The following is a 19,550-nucleotide window of genomic DNA, read 5'->3' on the forward strand; positions in this document are numbered from 1 at the left end:
ACACTGTGGTAAACAGTACTCTATAATAATAATACGAATATTTGACACTATACAGTGTATAGTGAAATGATCCGCTCTAGTAAATTCTGTAGAATACTTTATTATTTACTATAGTAATATAATGGTATATAACACTGTATAGTATCGACACTTAAATAGAGTTTACTATAGACCTTTTCATCGGACGCGTGCTAATAGTCTTTAGTTTGATCACATTTATAAAAGACAGATACAGCTGTACGATTATTTCCAAAAGATTCATCACCCAAATGCAGCGAACGGACAAACACAGCTGAACTTCGCGAACGTAGTGTTCTTTTTCCCTCTCTACTTCCCCAGCTCTCCATGGTTGATACGTGGACATGACACATGCTTTTCCGGGAGAATTGTCCAATAAGGGACTAAGAAAAGTTGTTACGTAACGAAATTTCATGTTCGGAAAAAACTTTCCGAAACCTGTATGAATGGCGGGGGAGTGTATCGAGCACAGAAATACTACGTCATACATCTATCTCGTTTTTTAAAAGTTGACCATGTTAAGCACGAGAAGACTGCACAGTTAACATTGTAAAGTCGTCAGAATGCATAACACACCGTAGTGAAGTATACTACAGTATCCGCATTTCCAGTGCCCAGAGAGAAATACAGCATCAGATCAAATCATGAAACTCACGGCATTTTGATTTGTTATATTTGGCACTGTTGACATTGTAAAAGGTTGGCATGGGTGGCATTTGAACTTTAAATCAGATTAGTGGAAATGAGAGCTGAAAGTGCAACTGCCGGTTTTACCATCACTGCCAACCGGCTTGTAAAGATGGTGCAGTAAGAGCAAGAATAAACCTGCACTTCTCATCCCAACACACGCACAAACACAAAGAAGTGAAGCTTGACAACTTCCTCAACATGTTACAACCAATTTACATCCTCAAGATCTGTAAAAAAAAACGTCACACAAGAATAAAGCATTTGAAGACTCTGAATGCAGATCCAGATATAAACAGTTGGTTACAGCCTCCGGTGGAGGGTAAATCCATATCTGCCATCTGTGAAACAGCATGAACAAACTTAACCTTACGATACTGATTTATGATTCTCTATTGTGTGTAATATTATGTATTATTGTAACGCATGTGTGCATGATTGTACAATCATGTTCTGAGTGGGTCATTGGCGAGGAAAAACACATTTTGGAAACCTGAAGAAACGCTTCAAGCGGTGGAATCTAATATAACCCATTTTAGCGCGAATAGAATAGCGTGTAAGATGGATTTAGATTGCAGGGCCACTCTTATAAGTTCTCGCTTTCAAAAGACGCTACTTGACGTTCGAAAACAACAAATGCATGTCTAGAGCAAACATGTAGCGCTTGTACTCGCTCTTCAAAATGAGGAGCTGTTGCATGCTATATGCTGAACCGTTGATGATATACAATATAATATAAATATTATCATTTATTTAATATTATTAGATATATTTTAGAAACAGGAAAGCTTGTGTTTATGAAAATAATTATCGGTTATGGTGACCACATCCGTTTTGGCATCAAATAGATAAAAGAAAGAAAAACATTGCTGACATTGAACCGAAACCTGTACTGTTAGCATTATACATGTACTAAACCGAATTAGCGATCTCAAAATAAAAATCATCTGGGAAGAAACTAGGACACACACTTCACTCCAAAGACTCGTGTCATAACTTTCAAATCAGGTGTAACTGGAACGGAGTTCACAAACCTAATGAAAATTTCAGCCACACTTCTGTGGCAGATGGTCTGAGTAGATGTCAGCCCGCAAGGGCAAATGCGACTGATGAATTATCCACTGCCGAATGTGTCATGAATCATAATAACCATCAGAGTTCACATCACCGGTCCTATGATTACACTAGAAATTTACACTCGAGGACCCGGAAAATAAATCTCAAACAAGCCAAGTTTCCATAATTAAAACCATCACAAGTGTCCACAAATGAACATCCCAGACAGCAGTTTGTGTTTATTAGAGACGGTATGGCAGTATTATGGCAAAGTCAAGAAGAGATTTTCAACCTTAAGAAAGCCCTACGTCTCTTTATAGACGTCCTGATCCCCGACACCAGTGCCGGCGCTATTCGTGCTTGTTTGTTTGTGGCAGTACAAGACGCGGGAATCAGACAGTGTCGTGGCCCGTTGTGACCCCGGCCATCTGCTTGACCTGTATGTAGATGATGCTCCTATACGCAACAAGAGACCGGCAGCCAACTGCACATTCTCACAGGTTCTTAATGTGCACGTCTGCAAGATAACAGGTTCTGTTTAATGAGAGACGGACGAAAAAATAAACCAACAAACAAACAGAATTGCGGTCCCTCACTGTCTGGATGTCAAATATAAAACAAATACAGAAACCTGCTTTCACATATTCTTTAAAACATCACACACTTTGAGGTCAAAGCCTGTTTTAGCACGGTAAAGCACAGAAATGGAATTTAGGGACTACATCTGAACAGAAGCATCGCCCTTCAGTCAAGTTCAAGTTTATTCGTCATACTGTATGTACAGTGACAGTACACATTGAAAGGCTTTTGTGAGGGCGTTACAATAGTTAAAGAATATATATATATATATATAAGACATATATAAAGAGAGAGAGGGAAAAAAGGAACAGTTAAGGATGAGAGACAAGGGAATGATAATATATATTTTACAACATGACATTTAACGCAAATGTGGCAAGAATATAGAGAGCCTTTTTATTTCAAAACGTACAATACAGTAGTGACTATTTGAACAAAACATGTCAAATTCTGCAAGTAAAAGAGACTTCAAACACTATTTCACATTGACTTAAAATGTGTTGTTGAGATTTCTAAAATGTACATTTGAAACTACTACGCGTGTGTCCTTCAAAACAAGGGTATTATATCTATTAAAACTATTGAAACATTTCTGTTCATTAAAATCTAATATTTTGTCAAAATATAATTTGAAAATGTTGCCTCAGCAATACATTCAAATACATTTAAAGTCACATTTAAAGAGTGAAACTGCTTCTAAAACTTTATTTTGTCCTTCCCTGTTTGATTGGTTTGTTGTAAGTTGGGAGGGCTAAAAATGCCCGGCCATTGGACCGCGAGTATAGTCCTAACTTACATCATGTGGTGAAGAGTTGTTGTTGAGAGGGGGACAGGAGCTTAACGCTTTTGATCGAAGATGACAAGTGCAAATGAATTTTAAAAAATTATAATAATGGTGCGCACGGATTAATCATATATAAATCACGGCAACATTGTGCAAAACACTTCCAATATTCCTGTTTTATTGCGTGGTGACTTAGTTCGGTCACTAAAATTATTAGCTGAAAAAACTTAACTAAAAATAAAAACAAACTTATAGCAATATAACAAAATGACAATACATAATTAAATACACAATAAAATCGTTAAAAAAATTAAACCAGGCACAAATATAAATATCAAAAATAATAAAACTCAATACAAAACTAACTCAATTGGCATAATGCTAGTATCGTTAGATTATAATGAATGAAAAGCTGCAGGAAATTATTTGTAATTCAGAGGAACTTATTTCGATCATACGGGTGTGGATGTAACATGATGAAAAATCTGAAAAGGGGGCTTGAGGGGCTCATTTTATCATTTTAAGGATGATTTTTAGTAGCTTGTTGTGATGCTATCGTTGTTTTCGGCTGTGTATTAAAAGGAAGCCCAGAAGCTAAAAATACACGACGCTGTAGCAGAAAGACGCTTTCATAAATAAAACAACACGAGATGAATTTGTGCCAGACTTCAGCGCTCTTTAATCGTTCGTAGAGAGAGTTGTGCGTCGCCAAGCACACGAGTTCAAGAAAAAGGAACGCCAGTATATGAAGAACGCACACAAGCGTCTCTCATGCGCTAGTTTTAGCTTGTCTGCTGGGAAAATCTGCTTTTCTAAAGGTCATGAAAGATCATTCCCAAACATGATGACATGCTTTGAAGCTGTGCATTAACAGGTATCTGTCACCGTTCACAAAATATGTCGCAAGTACTTAAGAAAGCTGAGATCACATGGGAAATGTGTCCCTTCCAAGCTTGTGATGAGGTTTTCATCTTGACAGGAATAAGTGACAAAATAATATCTGCTCCATCTGTGAATCAATGCCTCTTGCATTACTTCATTTATTAATGTTAGTTCATGTAAATACAATTGTTTATGTTCATGGTGCATTAACCTATATTCAGAGTGACAACAGAAATGTGAAATGAACATCAACGAAGATAATACAATTGTCAGTTCATGTTTGCTAATGCTTTATATCATGTTAACAAATACAACCTCATTGTGTTCCCCATTAACAAAGGATCAAACCAATTGTCACCTAAAATAAAGCTTACTTTTAAACAAAACCCTTGAAAATATCTTTAATATATAGAAATATATTTCCTAAACCTTTGATTACATTAAGACGAATACATTTTGATAACTTGCACTTATCTAATGCAAAGACAGAAATTCCCATTATTTTCACGAGCCTTTGGAAAGTTGTGCTCACCAGTTCCTGTTATTCTCTCAAAGAAAAGTCATCCGTACTCTTCGTTTCTTTCTAAAAATGGGTACAAATTAAAAAAATAAAGTCACACATCTGCATTATTCTTCCAGAAAAATGTTCCCGGTGCATTACAAAGAAATAACAGCATGCACATTTGGAACGTCGTGAGGATGTGCCGTATTTCTTTCTGGCTTACAAAAATTCAATTGCACAAAACACAAACGGAGCCTTCCCGCAGCTCATATTGGAGTCTCTCTCGTGTGCCGGAGGAGTTCAAAAGATATCTGCTCTCTCTGACCCGAGGTTAATTTATCTAACTGTTGCAGAAATCCTGTTAACATTCAAAGCCTGATGCTGCCTCACGGATTTGTTTCTTTGCCCGTGTTGTGTCTATATGGGTTACATCATACATACAGCTGCGGAAAAAAATTAAAAGAGCATTTCACAATGATGTATAGGTATGTGTTCAAGAAGAATTATCGTTTTCATGCGACTTGTCATGCCGTCAGTCTTTCACATTGCTGTTAGATGACTTTGTGTCGGTAGAGAATCGACATGCTTCAGCACACGGCGACCTCATCGCGATCGATCCGTCAGGACAGAAACACAAGACCGGCGGGTCGGAGCTTCTCCGCTCGGCTCATGTGACGCTCAGGGGTCAATGCTGAAGGCTGATGGAGCGATCGAGAAGGTCATCGCCGGGCTAAATCTCATTCGGTCCTCTCAGGTCACCACAACAACTGTTACATCAGTCTCCGGATGATCCACAAACATGCATAATTCATCACGAGGAAGCCGTGTTGATGGAAAGACAAGCCAAGACATGGAAATATTGATCCACGCTCCTCTAGCAAACACTACCATTATACGACTGGTTAACAGCGGTGAAAAACACGATCGATCGAGACCCCCAAAAAAACTGCAGAATTGATCAAAACGCCACAGTTATTTAAAGTTACAGAACATATGTTTTCAGGTTAAAGAAAATCTTACATCGCTTATTTACTCTCGTGTCTTTCAAAACGTGTATGCGGGTCTTTCTTCAGCAGAACACAAAAGAAAATATTTTGAGAAATGTCTCGTTGGTTTTGTGTTCATACAATGAAAGTCAATGGGGTTCTGTGTTTTGTGGTTATCAACATTCTTCTTTTGGATTCTGCAAAGGAAAAAACTCATAAGGGTTTGGAAAAGACATGCATGAACAATCCTGTTAGAAGTTACAATTGACATTAATTGCGTTTATGATCTCTCGCATATTTTTGCAGCTACTTCTATATTTTATAGTTAAGTCAGTTGTTTAAATACTGTAACAAATATATGTTTATTATTATTATTGACATGTTTTGGTATATTGGCCTATATATTTGGTATCGATGGAATCTGTAAATTGTAATCCAACTTTAAATTCGGTTTGTAATAAAGCTCATTTGACAAAAATATATTTAGTAAATACTAATAAATATAAATATATATAGTTAGTAAGTATATATAGTAAAGTGATGTTTTGTGTATTGCAACTCCAAACGGACTTTTAAGACAGCAAAAGCCTCTGTGAAGCTATAAAAAAGGTCCAAAAATGCTCCCGTTGTATCGGGGAAATGTTATAGGCCTACTTGAATGAGAAAGTTTTGGGATTCGGCAGGTCAGTCCAGGAGGGCTAAAAAGTGCCACAATTAACGTGGACAAAAGGGTCTGAAGCATTCGTGGCGTACCAAATCCTTACGGGTCACGTAGAGGCCGCTGGGTTTAATGAGGCATGATGGGAAGGTCGTGCTGAGTGAAATCTAATGATGACTTCAGAGATTTTAAAAGCAGGATGCTAAGCAGCTCGACTTCCAGCTCCAGCGGAGAACCAACTGTACATCCGGAGAATAAAACTCCGGCAGTCAAACCCGTAAATGAGCACTATAACTTCATTTCATTCCTAATTAAGTCGACATGTGCAAAACTACATATTTTCAAGTTTATCTAGTTGGTTGTTTGCTTGAATGCAGAATCAATTGTTCGTTATTAGATGCTTTGTTTTAAAAATGCTTTGCAAAGCCAAACAAGATGGGACAGAACGTGACTCTTAAAATAGGTTTTTAGCAATATTTGAATAAACAAAACCAAGCAACAACATCATCACCACCTCGGAAGACTTATACATGGTGAAATAAAGTTAAAACATAATTTTTTAACTCTAAATGTGTGCCAAATTGTCAAAATGGAACATGCTCTGAAAACAGCCTGTTAAAAACCAGTGCGGATCAAAACAAAAGCTCCAACCAGTAGACCAACACAAGCACAAAATCCTGAAGTTGAAATCATGCCAGTTATTTCTGGTTAACACTTTTTTGGACTGTAACTGTGGGCAGGTCATTATTTTAACAGCGGGTGGGATTGAAAAGCAGGCGTCCAGCCGAGGTCTTTGGTTATAACCTCACACAGGGGAGTCTGCAGAAAGAACATGAGGTTTTTATGAAGCGTGGCCATTCTTGCGTACACGATCAGGTCGAAGAGACGAGGCGTATGCACAAAATGGGCATAGAAATGTGCTGTTTTCTACACACGGATCCGGATTTATTAAAAAATGAAAAATAATTCTACCCAACAGTACAGAGGAAAAACATGCTGGATTTAGTGTTTAGAGATGCTTTCATACCAACTCACAGACACGTGGATTATAAACACAACTCATCCAATTCAAATAAAGATTTATAAAGTTAAATAATATGAACTTCTTCACACAATATGTGTGTTTGTTTGCGATCTTAAGTGCGAGTCTCGTGTCATGCATTAAATCATAATGAAGCATTTTGTTTTCACTGTCTGTCAGAGGACGACAACATAACATGTCTAAAATCTTCAAAATAACCTGGTGTGATTTTGCTGCTTTAAAAGGTCGAGACGGGTTTTAGAGATGCACAAAGTGTCAAAAGTAATGGAAAGGTGATAAACAATCGGGTGAAACCCAACGTCACCATTGAGAGGAGAAAAGGGAAGACAAGTCGAGACAGAACTGACAAAACTCCAGAGGCTATCAGAGACAAGACAGACATATTGACTGAGAAAAGAAATACAGAGACTACATGTTATCCAATGTGACGCTCACCATAAAATTATCCTTCATGTTCTTTTCAAAGAATGATGTCATGAAGATTTACATAAAGACCAGTGACAAATGCATTGTCCATATATCCTAAAGTTGTGATGCGTCACATTACAAGAGACGTGATCTTTGGAATCAAATGTTTGATTTAAATACCAATGAAATGTTGGGATTATGAAACCAAGCAACTTAAAATATAGGGAAAGTTACTTTAACTTCATTTATTTAAAACGTTGCTTTATTTGTCATTTTGGGCATGCGTCCTCATTCACTATCATCGCGGGTTTGGGGCGACATGATTAAAATTACAAAATTGTAATTTTTGGGTGCATTATTAAATCTTTCACACGTAAAAAAGGATTTCTAAATGCCTCAGAAGCCCAAGACTAGTATGATGATAACACGCAGACACTCCTCAGGTGTGCGTGTACGTCAGCGGTCCAGGACGCATCAGACGTGTGTGACGGGTCGCCCACATGCGCTCGAGCTCAGAGCCATGACAGAACACAGCAGCGTCCGTTCTTTTCTAAGATGATGAAGTGAAGGAAAAGATAAGCGTCTGTATTTCTTAAGTGTTCAAAAGTGTCTATCTGCTGAACAGTCAGAGTCTTAACCACGCAAGGGTTCTGGCTCTGGCTGGCGGGACATCACCACACATCACACACAAGACTACTCTGCCTTCCATCAAGCCAAAGCTTCGATACACAAATTCAATCAAATAAACATGGTTTTAAATCCTAAAAACTTTAAACCAATCCTGTGTTTTAAAAAGCCAGTCCTAACTGAAAAAGATAAAGCTGATATCATTAATGATTAATAAGATACCTTTTAATATGAAAAGAGTAAATGACTATTTTCATTTCAAAACAAACCGTCTTTAATGTCATCTTGGGGTTCTATAACCTTCATAATGATTCTGGCTCCTCGTAGCCAATTTGTAATTAAATCATATAATCACCCGTGAAATGTAAAGTCGTTTTTTAACATCCATATATTCACGGGCCCTTGATAACGTACAGATTAAATCTCAAAATTATCTAATAATCTCGTGATATACTTTTCTCAGCTGGAAACAAGAAAGAGCCGGAGGTGAAATCATTCAAAATATTTTTGGACAGATTTTGAATGCGGCTCTTTCTGCATAGGTAACGTTGAGCCCACCGGACCAGAATGACTTATACAGACTAAAACGGACCGCAGTCTTCAGACCTGTACCGCAGATTAAAAAGAGCAGGATTTTGTGATCGGCCTGCATAATTCTCCTTGTAGCTTTCAGATCGCATTTCCAAGTACAAGCGGAAAATTTGCTACAGAGGAAACGTGTCACGGCGGTCATGCGCAAGACGGGTCTGGCGCGCACTGGAAAATCTGATCTCAGCATTCCTTGTCAGATACATCACCTGCACGCCGCTGCCAAGGTCTACAAATACATCATCCTGTCAGAACACCTAGAAGGTTTGGTAAACAGACCATACCCAGCCTGAAGAACAGGGACAGGAACCCTGTCACCTGATTTGGTACATCCTGCAATACAAATATTTTACTGTGACTGTTTTCAAACTGTTTTTTGGTAGTATTAACATCAAAAAGACGATTTTACGCTTTACATCACATAGTAACAATGCATCTCTTTAAGATATTGAGAATGTAACGCATCATATTTAATCATAAATGGAGAAATGGGCATTTGTTTACTTGTAAAACAATGTCTTCGCCCTAAGGGTCATCGATGATTGTGTGGAACAAAATTGGGTCATCGCGCGCCAATTCAACCAGAGGTCAGAAATGTAGTTTTAATCATTCGTTTGCTTCAGAAAGTAATACGCTGATGAAGAAAAAGGCCAAAAAAATGTATTTCTCGCATGAACCCTCTAGTATAATCTTTTTTAAAATACTATACTATGCTATACTATATCCAAAAAACATAACTACGTTTTAAAAAAATGTTGACACATCACATTTTTCTATCCTGCATTGCAAGTAATATAAAACTGAGTTGTTTTGATCAAGTTGAAATAACTCCAAATACACAGCTGACTAACGTGATAACATAATAAAAACAATTCCATTGATCTGTTTTTGCAAATAAATAAACTCTTCAAATGTTATCTGAATGCAAAGCGACGTGCATTTTGGTTTTGGCAACAGGAAACGACTACACTTTGGTAATACTTTACAGGTAATACTATATTTTGCACATGAAGTCATTGAAATCCCCATATCTCTGGCATTGTACCATTTAGGACCTTATGTAGATGCTGAAAGACACGTTTATTAGGAACCAGTATCTAAAAAGGACATCGCATTCAATTTAATAATTCATTTTCAAAATAACAAAATACCCACAAATTGTTTTTTTTCTCGATTTTTAAAACGTCACCATTACACTACTGTAATGCAAGTCAAAATATCCTACAACCAGAACTACAAATTTATGTGACAAAAAATAACGATGCTGCAAAGTTTATTTTTCATTTCTTTTATTTTTCACTCGCCCTGATATTGGCTTCCAAATCCCAGTTGAAAATTGTCTTTACAGAATAGTGGACAACCCACTAAGTTTCTAATATTTGGTTGAAATTGAATGAACGAGTTGAAACCTTGACTAACACTAGTCATTAACAACATGAACAGAAGCATTTAAGGAGAATGCAAACAATAAAACCTAGTAAGACTATACACCAACATCATTTCAAAATGCATTCTTCTGTCCCCATGCAATTGACAAGAAAACCACACCATCGATCTTGACAGTCAGGTTTTGACATCTACAGTATGACATAAATCATATGAAGTACAAGAGCGAGATGAGCTATAAATCATGACGGAGATCTCTTCACCTCAATGGATCATGAGCAGAAATGAAAAAGTCAATCACTCAGAATCGTGTGTGTATGTGTGTGTGTGCTCAGTATGACAATTAAAAAAATGAAACGAACTAGTCCACCTTCTTTGTATTTTACAGAGGAAAGAGTCATTTTGACGGATGAGGAAACTAGAATACAAAACAAATGTAATGTTGGGTGAACTATGCCTTTAAGTGACCCTTAACCTTTGATTGGCAGTGTATATCGACACAACATTCAAATTCAGACTAACTTTTAAAAATAGAGTGAACATGAGGCAAAACAGCATCCACCATTCATGTCGCCAAGCAACAGCATCCCATCCAGACCGCCGGTGATGCGAGTGATACAAACTGTTGTGCTAAACATCCAAATCACATTGGACGACCAGAATCAACTTGAAAGAATTAGTATTTGTGCAAAACCGAACTAGTTAATGCTCTCCGTTACTTTGAATAAAAATATATAAATGAGCAAAATACAATGCATCGATCCAGCCTGCACACCGCTCAAACACTTCATCCTGTACTCTTCATTTGTGTGCAGCGCTCGCACAACAGGTCCATTAGTCAATGCCAAGAGCCTGTTAATCCGCCTTTTTCCTCCCACGCATGCATATAGAAAACATCGATATGGTTAAATGTGTTCAAATGAGGTGGAGAGCTCTGAATACTCGACAGGATGAAAGTCAGGAGACTGACGTTGATTGACATTGAACATCTCGAGCTTACAGAACTCGGTCACGTCAAGTCACTTTATGAGCTCAAGTATTTTAAAAGGGTTGTGACGCACATGTGAGTCTCAGGTTACCATGGTGATATCATAACCCCGTCCACGGTTTCCCAGCATTCCTGGTTCTTCGGCTACAATGAGCTCTCGCTGCGTTTAGGTTTCTCCAACCAAAAGTAAGAAGAAACTTCTCTCTGACTCTCGGTAAGTACCAAATATGTTGCAAAGTCGAAAAATGCTAATGTGCGAGTTCACCGTTTATTTAAAATACGTCATTTCAGCATCTGTGAGCCTGTGGGACTATTTTAAGCAACTCTGAAAATGTCTGTTCAACACATTCTGCTCATTGTCAGTGTTTAAACACAGTCTCGTTTCCCATGATACACCAGAGGAACATCTGCGCACTCTCTCATTCAAATACAAACACGGCCATTAATGCATCTGGAACACACCTGCTTGATGTGACAAAAATTAAGAAAGGATAAAAGGTCATTTTAGGGGCCGTTTACACGAGACCGTTTTCAAATGAAAGCGCAAAACAATTTATGCGATTTGGCTGTCCGTTTACGCGGAAACGGCGTTTTAGGGGACTGATAACGCAAAGTTTTGAAAACGGGTTTCAAAGTGCACGTTTTTGAAAACCACGACGTTCTCATTTCCGTGTGAACCCCGAAAAAGGCAAGAAAACAACATCGTGTATTAGGTGTGGGGGTGTGGTATGCGCGTGTACATCCAAACACAACGAAGAAGAAGAAACAAATACAACAATGGCGGATTACATGGGTTTTTTTGTGCTGCGAAGGGTTTTTAAACAGCGTTTTGGATCAGACCCGGGAGGACCAGTAGATAGAAGGAAAACTTTCGAATGTCCAAACTTTTCGCCATCTTGTTTGTTTGTTTGTTTGTATATGTGCGCACGCTTCTCTTCACTATGAATGAGGAACAATGCAGCGCTCTGTATTGTATGGACTCTTTAGCGACGGAAGTTCGCCTTCCAATAAACCGTCAATCAATCGCCAGGGACTCTTTACAAAGTGATGTCGCCAACTACTGGCGTCACATGCGTAATACAGTGTTTTAGTCATTTTTGTGGATCTGTGTAAACGCGGATCGTTTTGATAACGTTGTCGTGTGCATGACACTTTTCAAAAACGCAAAAGAAAAACGTTTTTCATCGTGTAAACGTGGCCTAAGATGGAAGGTCATTACAGGACGGAAGTGCATTTTTTTATTTTAACTGAAGATTACGAGGACACACATTGATGAAGTATTCACAATAAACGCTGCAATCTTTCACCAACATATCACTGGGACTTTAATAATACCTTTTGTTTAAATAAATGGTGGTGAAATTCCCTCACAGCACATGCCTAATAAGTCTCAAAACTTGTTTTGTATTGTTCCTATTTTGCATATTTGCTTTGCACATTAAACACGGTCAGGGAAAAACCGGGAAAGCAAGCGAATGACAAAATGACTCAATACAGATTTTGGCCAAACCGCCCAGCACTTCTTCAAACATGACACCCCTGTGTCAGCTGTCAGGTAACATTAAACCATTGGATGAGAATGTGAACTCACTTTGAAATGTTCCAAAATAACATAAAACTTTTAAAACATGTTTCCAGAAGACCCCTGAATGTTCTGCAAAAAGTATTTAAACCAAACCTCGTGGTACTGATTGTACAGTACATTAAAACATCAGCCTCAGTACTACATTGCAGTTACAGTATAAATCAAAGCTCAAAATCCCTAAACACCGGCAGCAGTCGGACAGAGAGACAATCTGAAGCATACACCTCGTTGCTCGAGTCACAATTGTAATATAGAAGCGGGGAGAAGACACATGCCGTGACGTGACGGCGAGATGTATTTATAGAGAGGGTTAATCCACCTCTCTGGCTCGGCTGCGGAGACGCAAGCCAACACATTAGTGCTTTTACACATAGACACATGAGGAACTGTACATGACGGTAAAACCAAATCACATGCAAAGCAACACGAGAAATAAACACAACACCGTTGTTTGTTTGTCATTCATACAGTAAGACTTTTATCAACATTCACATATGTGCCCACAGAGCCGTGATTGTGATGGATCGTCCGTCCCATTCTGCTCGTTCGAGGGTAACTCGCATGACTAAAGGCATTTGGATGAGAACGTTGTTTTTTGTACATGGCTTTGAGCAGGCTGGTTCATGTCTATTCTAAACAGGAAGTTCATGGTGTTTTCCACCGCATCCGAATGGATTTTCCCATCTGGTTTGCACATACTGTACATGGTGTAAAGCCCTGTAAACTATCATTACTTCCGAAGGAAACACTAGCTGAACACTTCACTTAAGACACATGGACGTGTGAATACTTCACTCGTGATGAGACCTTTCACTTAAAACACTGACGACTGGGAGATGGAGACACCACGGTATTTCTGCAAGAATGATGTTTTTAATCCAAAGTACTGAGCTATAGAAACAGAAACATTGACAACATTAAGCTTAATGTCTTAATGTTATTATAATAAAGTAAGTAAGAGATGGTTCTTTAAAGAACCTTTGGCATCGCTGTGAAGAACCTTTTAAGCACATGTAAGGGGTAATGTACAGGCAGTCGGTTAAAACCCAGACAGTGCCATCACATTTTCATAAATTGTATAAATATTTTTACTTTCGGTTCTAAGCTAAGAGACGACGTTCAAATGTCAGGAACAGGTGATTTGGTCTGATCATTTAAATATAATGTCATATATATTACTAAAGGACATGTTTATGTTCATCTTTGTGTAATATATTACACTTTGCCTGTCGAAATGATTTACAGCATCTTGGTTACCATGCATTATCTAGTTTTGAGTGGTTGTTGACCAATCAGAATCAAGTATCCCAGTGCGCTGTGTAATACATTTTATTAAAGTTCTTCAAGTTAGGGTTTGACGAAACGTACACTCAATTTTAACGTCCGTTTCAAATCCAGCTTTGAGCTTTAAATGTAAAAGGTTTTGAAGGTTACAGGTTTTGGAGCTTTTGAAGTGTTTAAGTTGAAACGCATGCTCAGCTTAAATACAACCTTGTTGTAAAGTGTAACCACATACGATAGCTAGATCAGACCCCATCAGACATGTGTGATGTTTTCAGGGGCTGAACTCAGACAATCCCACTTCCTTGTTATTACTAACAGAGAACGGCTGGATTTTCCACATAACAGTCTGTGGAAAAAAAGTGGTCAGTGGATTAAACCACCTTTTCAAAACACAGACAGAGCAGTGCAGTGAACTGTATGGGAAATATTACGTTTGTTGAAAACAATACGGAGTACTTATCTGCTAACTTTTCCTTTTCAGATATTTTCTTTACCATCATTATTTTTAGCGGTGGTCTGTAAGCGATTCTAGGGTTTGGGGTATGTTGTGATGCATTATCATGTTTACAGGAACTGTTAGAGGACCAGCCGGCTAAACTCTCTCCAAAATGTCTATCCTTCCTTCCGCAACTGGCAGATTTTATTACCAACACTGACATACAAAGTTACAAATGAACACTGCATGTTTCTATCAGATACAACATGTAAGTCTCATCCCCTGGGTTCTAAGATCCCACCTAATAAAGGATTGCGATTCATTTAAGATGATTAGCTGTTAACAGGGCATTAGCGTAAATCCAGCGTTATGTAACCGAACCAGCAAAATCTTCACCCATAGGGTTGTAAGCAACCTAGCAAACACTTCATACATCTTAGGAACACCCTGAAGACCTGAACTTGTAGGTCAACCACATCTCTCACAACCTTCAAAAAACTGCTTAAAACCCATCTCTTCTGTGAATACTTGACAGTCAAAAAAAAAAGTACACTAACCCTCTCTCTTCCTCAACAGGTAGTTGAAACTAGTACCTTTGTATTGGCACCTATTGTACTATTGCTCTTTTATGACATATCGCTTATTGCTCCCCGAACTCTTCGGTCCTTTGGATAAAAGCATCTGCTAAATGACTAAATGTAAACTTTCACATTAACTTGGGTCATTCTGATGAACTTTCTTTCATAAGTCACCATTTCTCCTTTTTTACATTCCACATACAAAATATACTTTTTTTTGTCCTTTTTGGGAGAACTGGCCCTTTAAGGGTACAGCATGCCATTAGCAAATCTTTTTTGGGGGGCCTTTATTGGTACAGGACAGTGAAGGGCAGACCGGAAAGTGTTGGGCAGGGGGGGAGCGGACTGGCAAAAGACAAAGACGGGACTCGAACTAGCATCGCCGTAAGCGCCCTGGCGCTACACGTCGGCGCACTTAACCACAGGGCTATTGGCGCAGACACAAATCTTTCAACTTGGCCATTGGCTTGTAATCTTTCATCTGCACATCTGGAATACTAAAAGAACAACGCCGATGATTTCATGCACTCATGAAAGATACATGAACACCCTGAAATTTTCAAGCGGAAAAAATAAAATGTATAAAACATATCTGATCAATTATTCAGCGCCACAGCCGACAGCATCGCACATTCACAAGAGCGGTCGTGTTTAACAATTTCTGCATCCGGCCATAAGTGGGTGAGAAGGCCCGTGCCCATGGTGCTGCGTGCTTACAGCCGTAAAATACTGTACTTGGGAGTGACCTTGGGTTGTTATGAGCAGTTTACTGAATTTCCACATGTGTGATTAAAGCCAAACAGGCTGTAAGAAATGTTTAGTTTGAAAACTGGCAGGGGGGCTTGAAGGGATAAAGTAAAAATTCCTTATTCACCTTCAGTGGAGTCAAAAACTGTATATGACTGTATATTTGTGAAACACAAAAGAAGATGTTTTGAGAAATGTCTCAGTGGTTACGTGTTCATACAATGGAAGTAAATGGGGGTCGATGTTTGGTTACCAACGCTCTTCAAAATATCGTCTTTGGTGTTCTGCGAAAGAAAGTTAATCTCACAGGTCAAGAATGACATGAGGATGAGTAAATTATGACATAATAGATTTTTTTCACTTTAAACACAAATCAAAATCTGAAAGGATTATCAAAGGATGCCAAAATTAATCCCATGTTCCTATTGAATCTATAGAAACAATCAGAAAATACACCCCCCATGTTTTACAGTTATCATAATGTGAAATATAAAAACATATGTAATAACCCTATTGTCCAAACTTTCAGAGCCAAGAATTTAAACATTCCCATATTTAAACATATGCTGCAGTATATGCTAATAACTGCCTATTAAAAACTATACATGTGCTAATATAACTACATAACCGAGCGTACAGCTGTGTTTCGGTGCGAGTATTTCATTAACCTCATTGATTGGCATGCGAGTATCGTCTTCATTCACCCTGAACAGACAGTCAGTAAGCAGGTCGCCAGTGAGGTCGAGTCAAGAGGTCACTCAGGACACAGGCATTCTAGGGTGGTGGCGTGGGGTCTGGGAATCGACTACACAAACAGAGACAAGGCGGCTTCCCCCCCGCTGGCACCAGAGACATTGTTTCCACTAATCCGTCAGAGAGCCCCCGGCCCTGTCTCACCGAGACCCACCGTCACCAGAAAAAAAACACACACAGCAGGAAACCTGGGCCCAAGGCCCCTGCGACACAGATGGAGCTGACTGTTCAACAACATTAAAGCCAAAACAATGAGGATGCAAGTGTCTGACATCTTAACACCTGTCTTCTAAAAACACAACTTAAGTGGGGGAACAGTGAGACATTTGGGATTAATATCATGTTAAGTGTAGAAAGGAAGCAGATCGAAGTACAAAACATTACCAAACAGTTGAAATACGTCCTGTGAGCTGGAGATATTCATGGTTATGTCATAAACATTAAAAGCTTTTGCCATCACTTCCTAACGCATAAAAGCTAGATCAGGTTTTTTTCAACTGCACTCCACTTCAGACTCGAAATGATGTTATTATGATGGGCATCAGCTTAAGGGTTTTAAAAAATTCATTGCATTAAGAAGCAAGCTTTGTTTCCATCATCTGAAAGCAAGATGACATGACATAAACGCATATCTTCTGAACGCAAGGTATATTCTCTTCATATAGCATCCATGTCAACCAAAAATATGACAAAAGTTTCTCATAAAACTTTATAAAAACAAATGTTCATTGAAACAACATAGGCAATAATATTATTTACACTAGAAAGATTGCCATTGATTCAAATAAGAAAGATGAAAGATTTACACATACAAGGGCCACAGCATGGGCAGAATTTAATATATATTTAAAACATAATGGAAGTCATTGCATTCGATTTAAAAAGTGGGAGAAGCAAACTTTTTTCAGAGGTGTTTCGAAATGTGTACATGAAAAGAAATGCCAAAACCTTTTATATATCTAATGCAATGACATCTCCACATCCCTTTGTAACTAACAGGTATATTTGAAAGTATACAGAAAACTAAATTCTGATTTAATTTGCAATACTGTGAGCTGCACTTACTTTTCATATTCCGCGTTATCTCTGTCGCAGCGAGCATCTTTGTGCTTCTGCCAGTCTTTGCCATGTTTGCATGTGGTGAGCAGAACCACATCTTCAGCATTATGAACATGATGCAGAGCATTCCTGGTATCCGATCCAATGCCAGTCAGATAGCGCTTGCCTTTGAAAACCAACATATATTTCCTAAATGGAGGGATGGTGTTATACTTTAAATACCCCCTTTCACCTCCGGTCCTGGGGTGATCTTTGGAGAACAAGGGGATGGAGATGTCAAAGTTGGGCCTGAAGTTCTCGGTGCTGATGCTGGCTTTGGCCAACATGGCTTGACCGATATCAAACCCCAGATCTTCCGTATAATCCGGCCAGGTTCCGGAGTACAGGTTAAAAATGAGATGGTTCCTCCCGTTGTTCCAAAGGTTCAAGTTCTGGATTTTAGTTCGAAGGTTGTGCACATATTGCGGGGACAGCTGGTCTCGATCCAGCGTGTCCAAGTTCAGGATAAAGAGGCAAGCCTGTCCCGGGTCAGAGGTGTAGAGCCTGGACCCTTGGATGGAGGATAAAATATTCTGGTAGCTTTCCGAGATCTTCTCGCCCTTTTGTTGAGGGTAAACGTAAACTTTAAAGCCGTTCCATTTGCAAAGGGCGAAATCGAAGCAAGACTCCATCCTGCACCTGTAAGCTCCAGGGCTGTCATCTCTCTTGTGTCTCGGCGATGCGCGAACGTTATAGTCTTTCGTGTCTGTCTGGTGCCAGGGAACGAAGGCTCGTAGAGGATCCGAGTAGCGAGGCCAGCGTGGATGGCGGTCATCCCGTCGGTCTGGACTCCTTCTGGAAGCCGGTCCTTGCAGGTAGGAGATGAGAACGAGACATACGCCTGCGGAGAAGAGAATTAAATAGCGTTTTTTGGCCTGCATGTGTCCTTTGAAGCGGATAGAGCCGTTTGCTGATGAATCCAAAGATCTCAACTCCAGCTGGACAGCATCTTCCGCACACCTGCAGGGATTTGATGCTCTCAACTTCCACCTTCTGATTCCAATCCCGAATCCAGCGCATGTGGGCGATTTAACCTAGACCCAGTGTACGGATCTGCCGCTATCCTCTCTCGTGTCTGCTTTGATCCCGATCACGTCAGACATGTAGACCTAAACTGCTGACATGTGAGATCTGAACCCTACCGTCCATGGAAACTGCTCTGCGTTTGCAGAAACCATCGGGAACTACTTGAAAAGAAGTGTTCTTGGATACAAATCTGGAGGATTTACAAGCAAGTCGGCGAGATGGACCGGGGGTCGATGTTATTTCTCGCTGTCACAAACTTCCCGACGGAAGAAATCCCGACAGATCCCTGTATTCTCACGTATATTGGGTGATAAATCCTCAACGTTGACGCACGAACGCAGAGCAGCCTGTGTAATCCTGCGTTTTATTGTCTAGATTTACACACAAAATGGCACATCGCGTCGGTTCCTCTCGTCGCGTTACGCCGCGTTCCTCGCGCGAGTGCTACAATGTAACATTCCGGTACTTTAATCCGCGAGCTCACAGTTCCGATTGTTACCTTGTAGCATTCCAATCCCCGCACGACGCCCGCTGACGTCAGACGCGTCCGCCGAACGCAGGGCGCTGTGATTGGCTGGCGTCATTTCCGGGAGGGCAGGCACCTCTGTGTAATCCATTCACAACAAGCGTTCACCGTGACGTGATTTTAAGGCAACAACAGATACAGTGCTGTTCAAAGACTGTGATATATCCACACTTAAAAGTGTACGAATGCCATTCCTTCAGGGCTGTCTTTGTGATGTATTAGTTAAGCATCATATAATGTAAGATATAAGATCTTCTCTTTATCTTACATTTTCATATTTCTTTATTTTTACTAGTATTACCTTTTTATTTTGAATCTGTATCGTT

General features: G+C 39.3%; 1 protein-coding gene across 2 annotated transcripts in view; it reads right to left on the minus strand.

Moving 5' to 3' along the window:
• Positions 1-19,243, minus strand: part of ext1a (exostosin glycosyltransferase 1a) — a 38,279-nt gene extending 19,036 nt beyond the window's left edge. The window contains exons 1-2 of one of the 2 annotated variants that reach the window (XM_079469163.1): positions 18,633-19,174; positions 17,640-18,513 (exon numbers count right to left, since the gene is read on the minus strand). In XM_079469163.1, coding sequence (XP_079325289.1) covers positions 17,640-18,304 — 665 coding nt within the window. In that variant the 5' untranslated portion in view covers positions 18,305-18,513; positions 18,633-19,174. Of the gene's footprint in view, positions 1-17,639 lie in introns of both variants that reach the window. The other variant, XM_079469162.1, reaches the window with a different exon arrangement.
• Between the last annotated feature and the right edge of the window lie 307 nt (positions 19,244-19,550).

The sequence above is a fragment of the Barbatula barbatula genome (genome assembly GCF_947034865.1).
Source record: "Barbatula barbatula genome assembly, chromosome: 12".
NCBI lineage: Eukaryota > Metazoa > Chordata > Actinopteri > Cypriniformes > Nemacheilidae > Barbatula > Barbatula barbatula.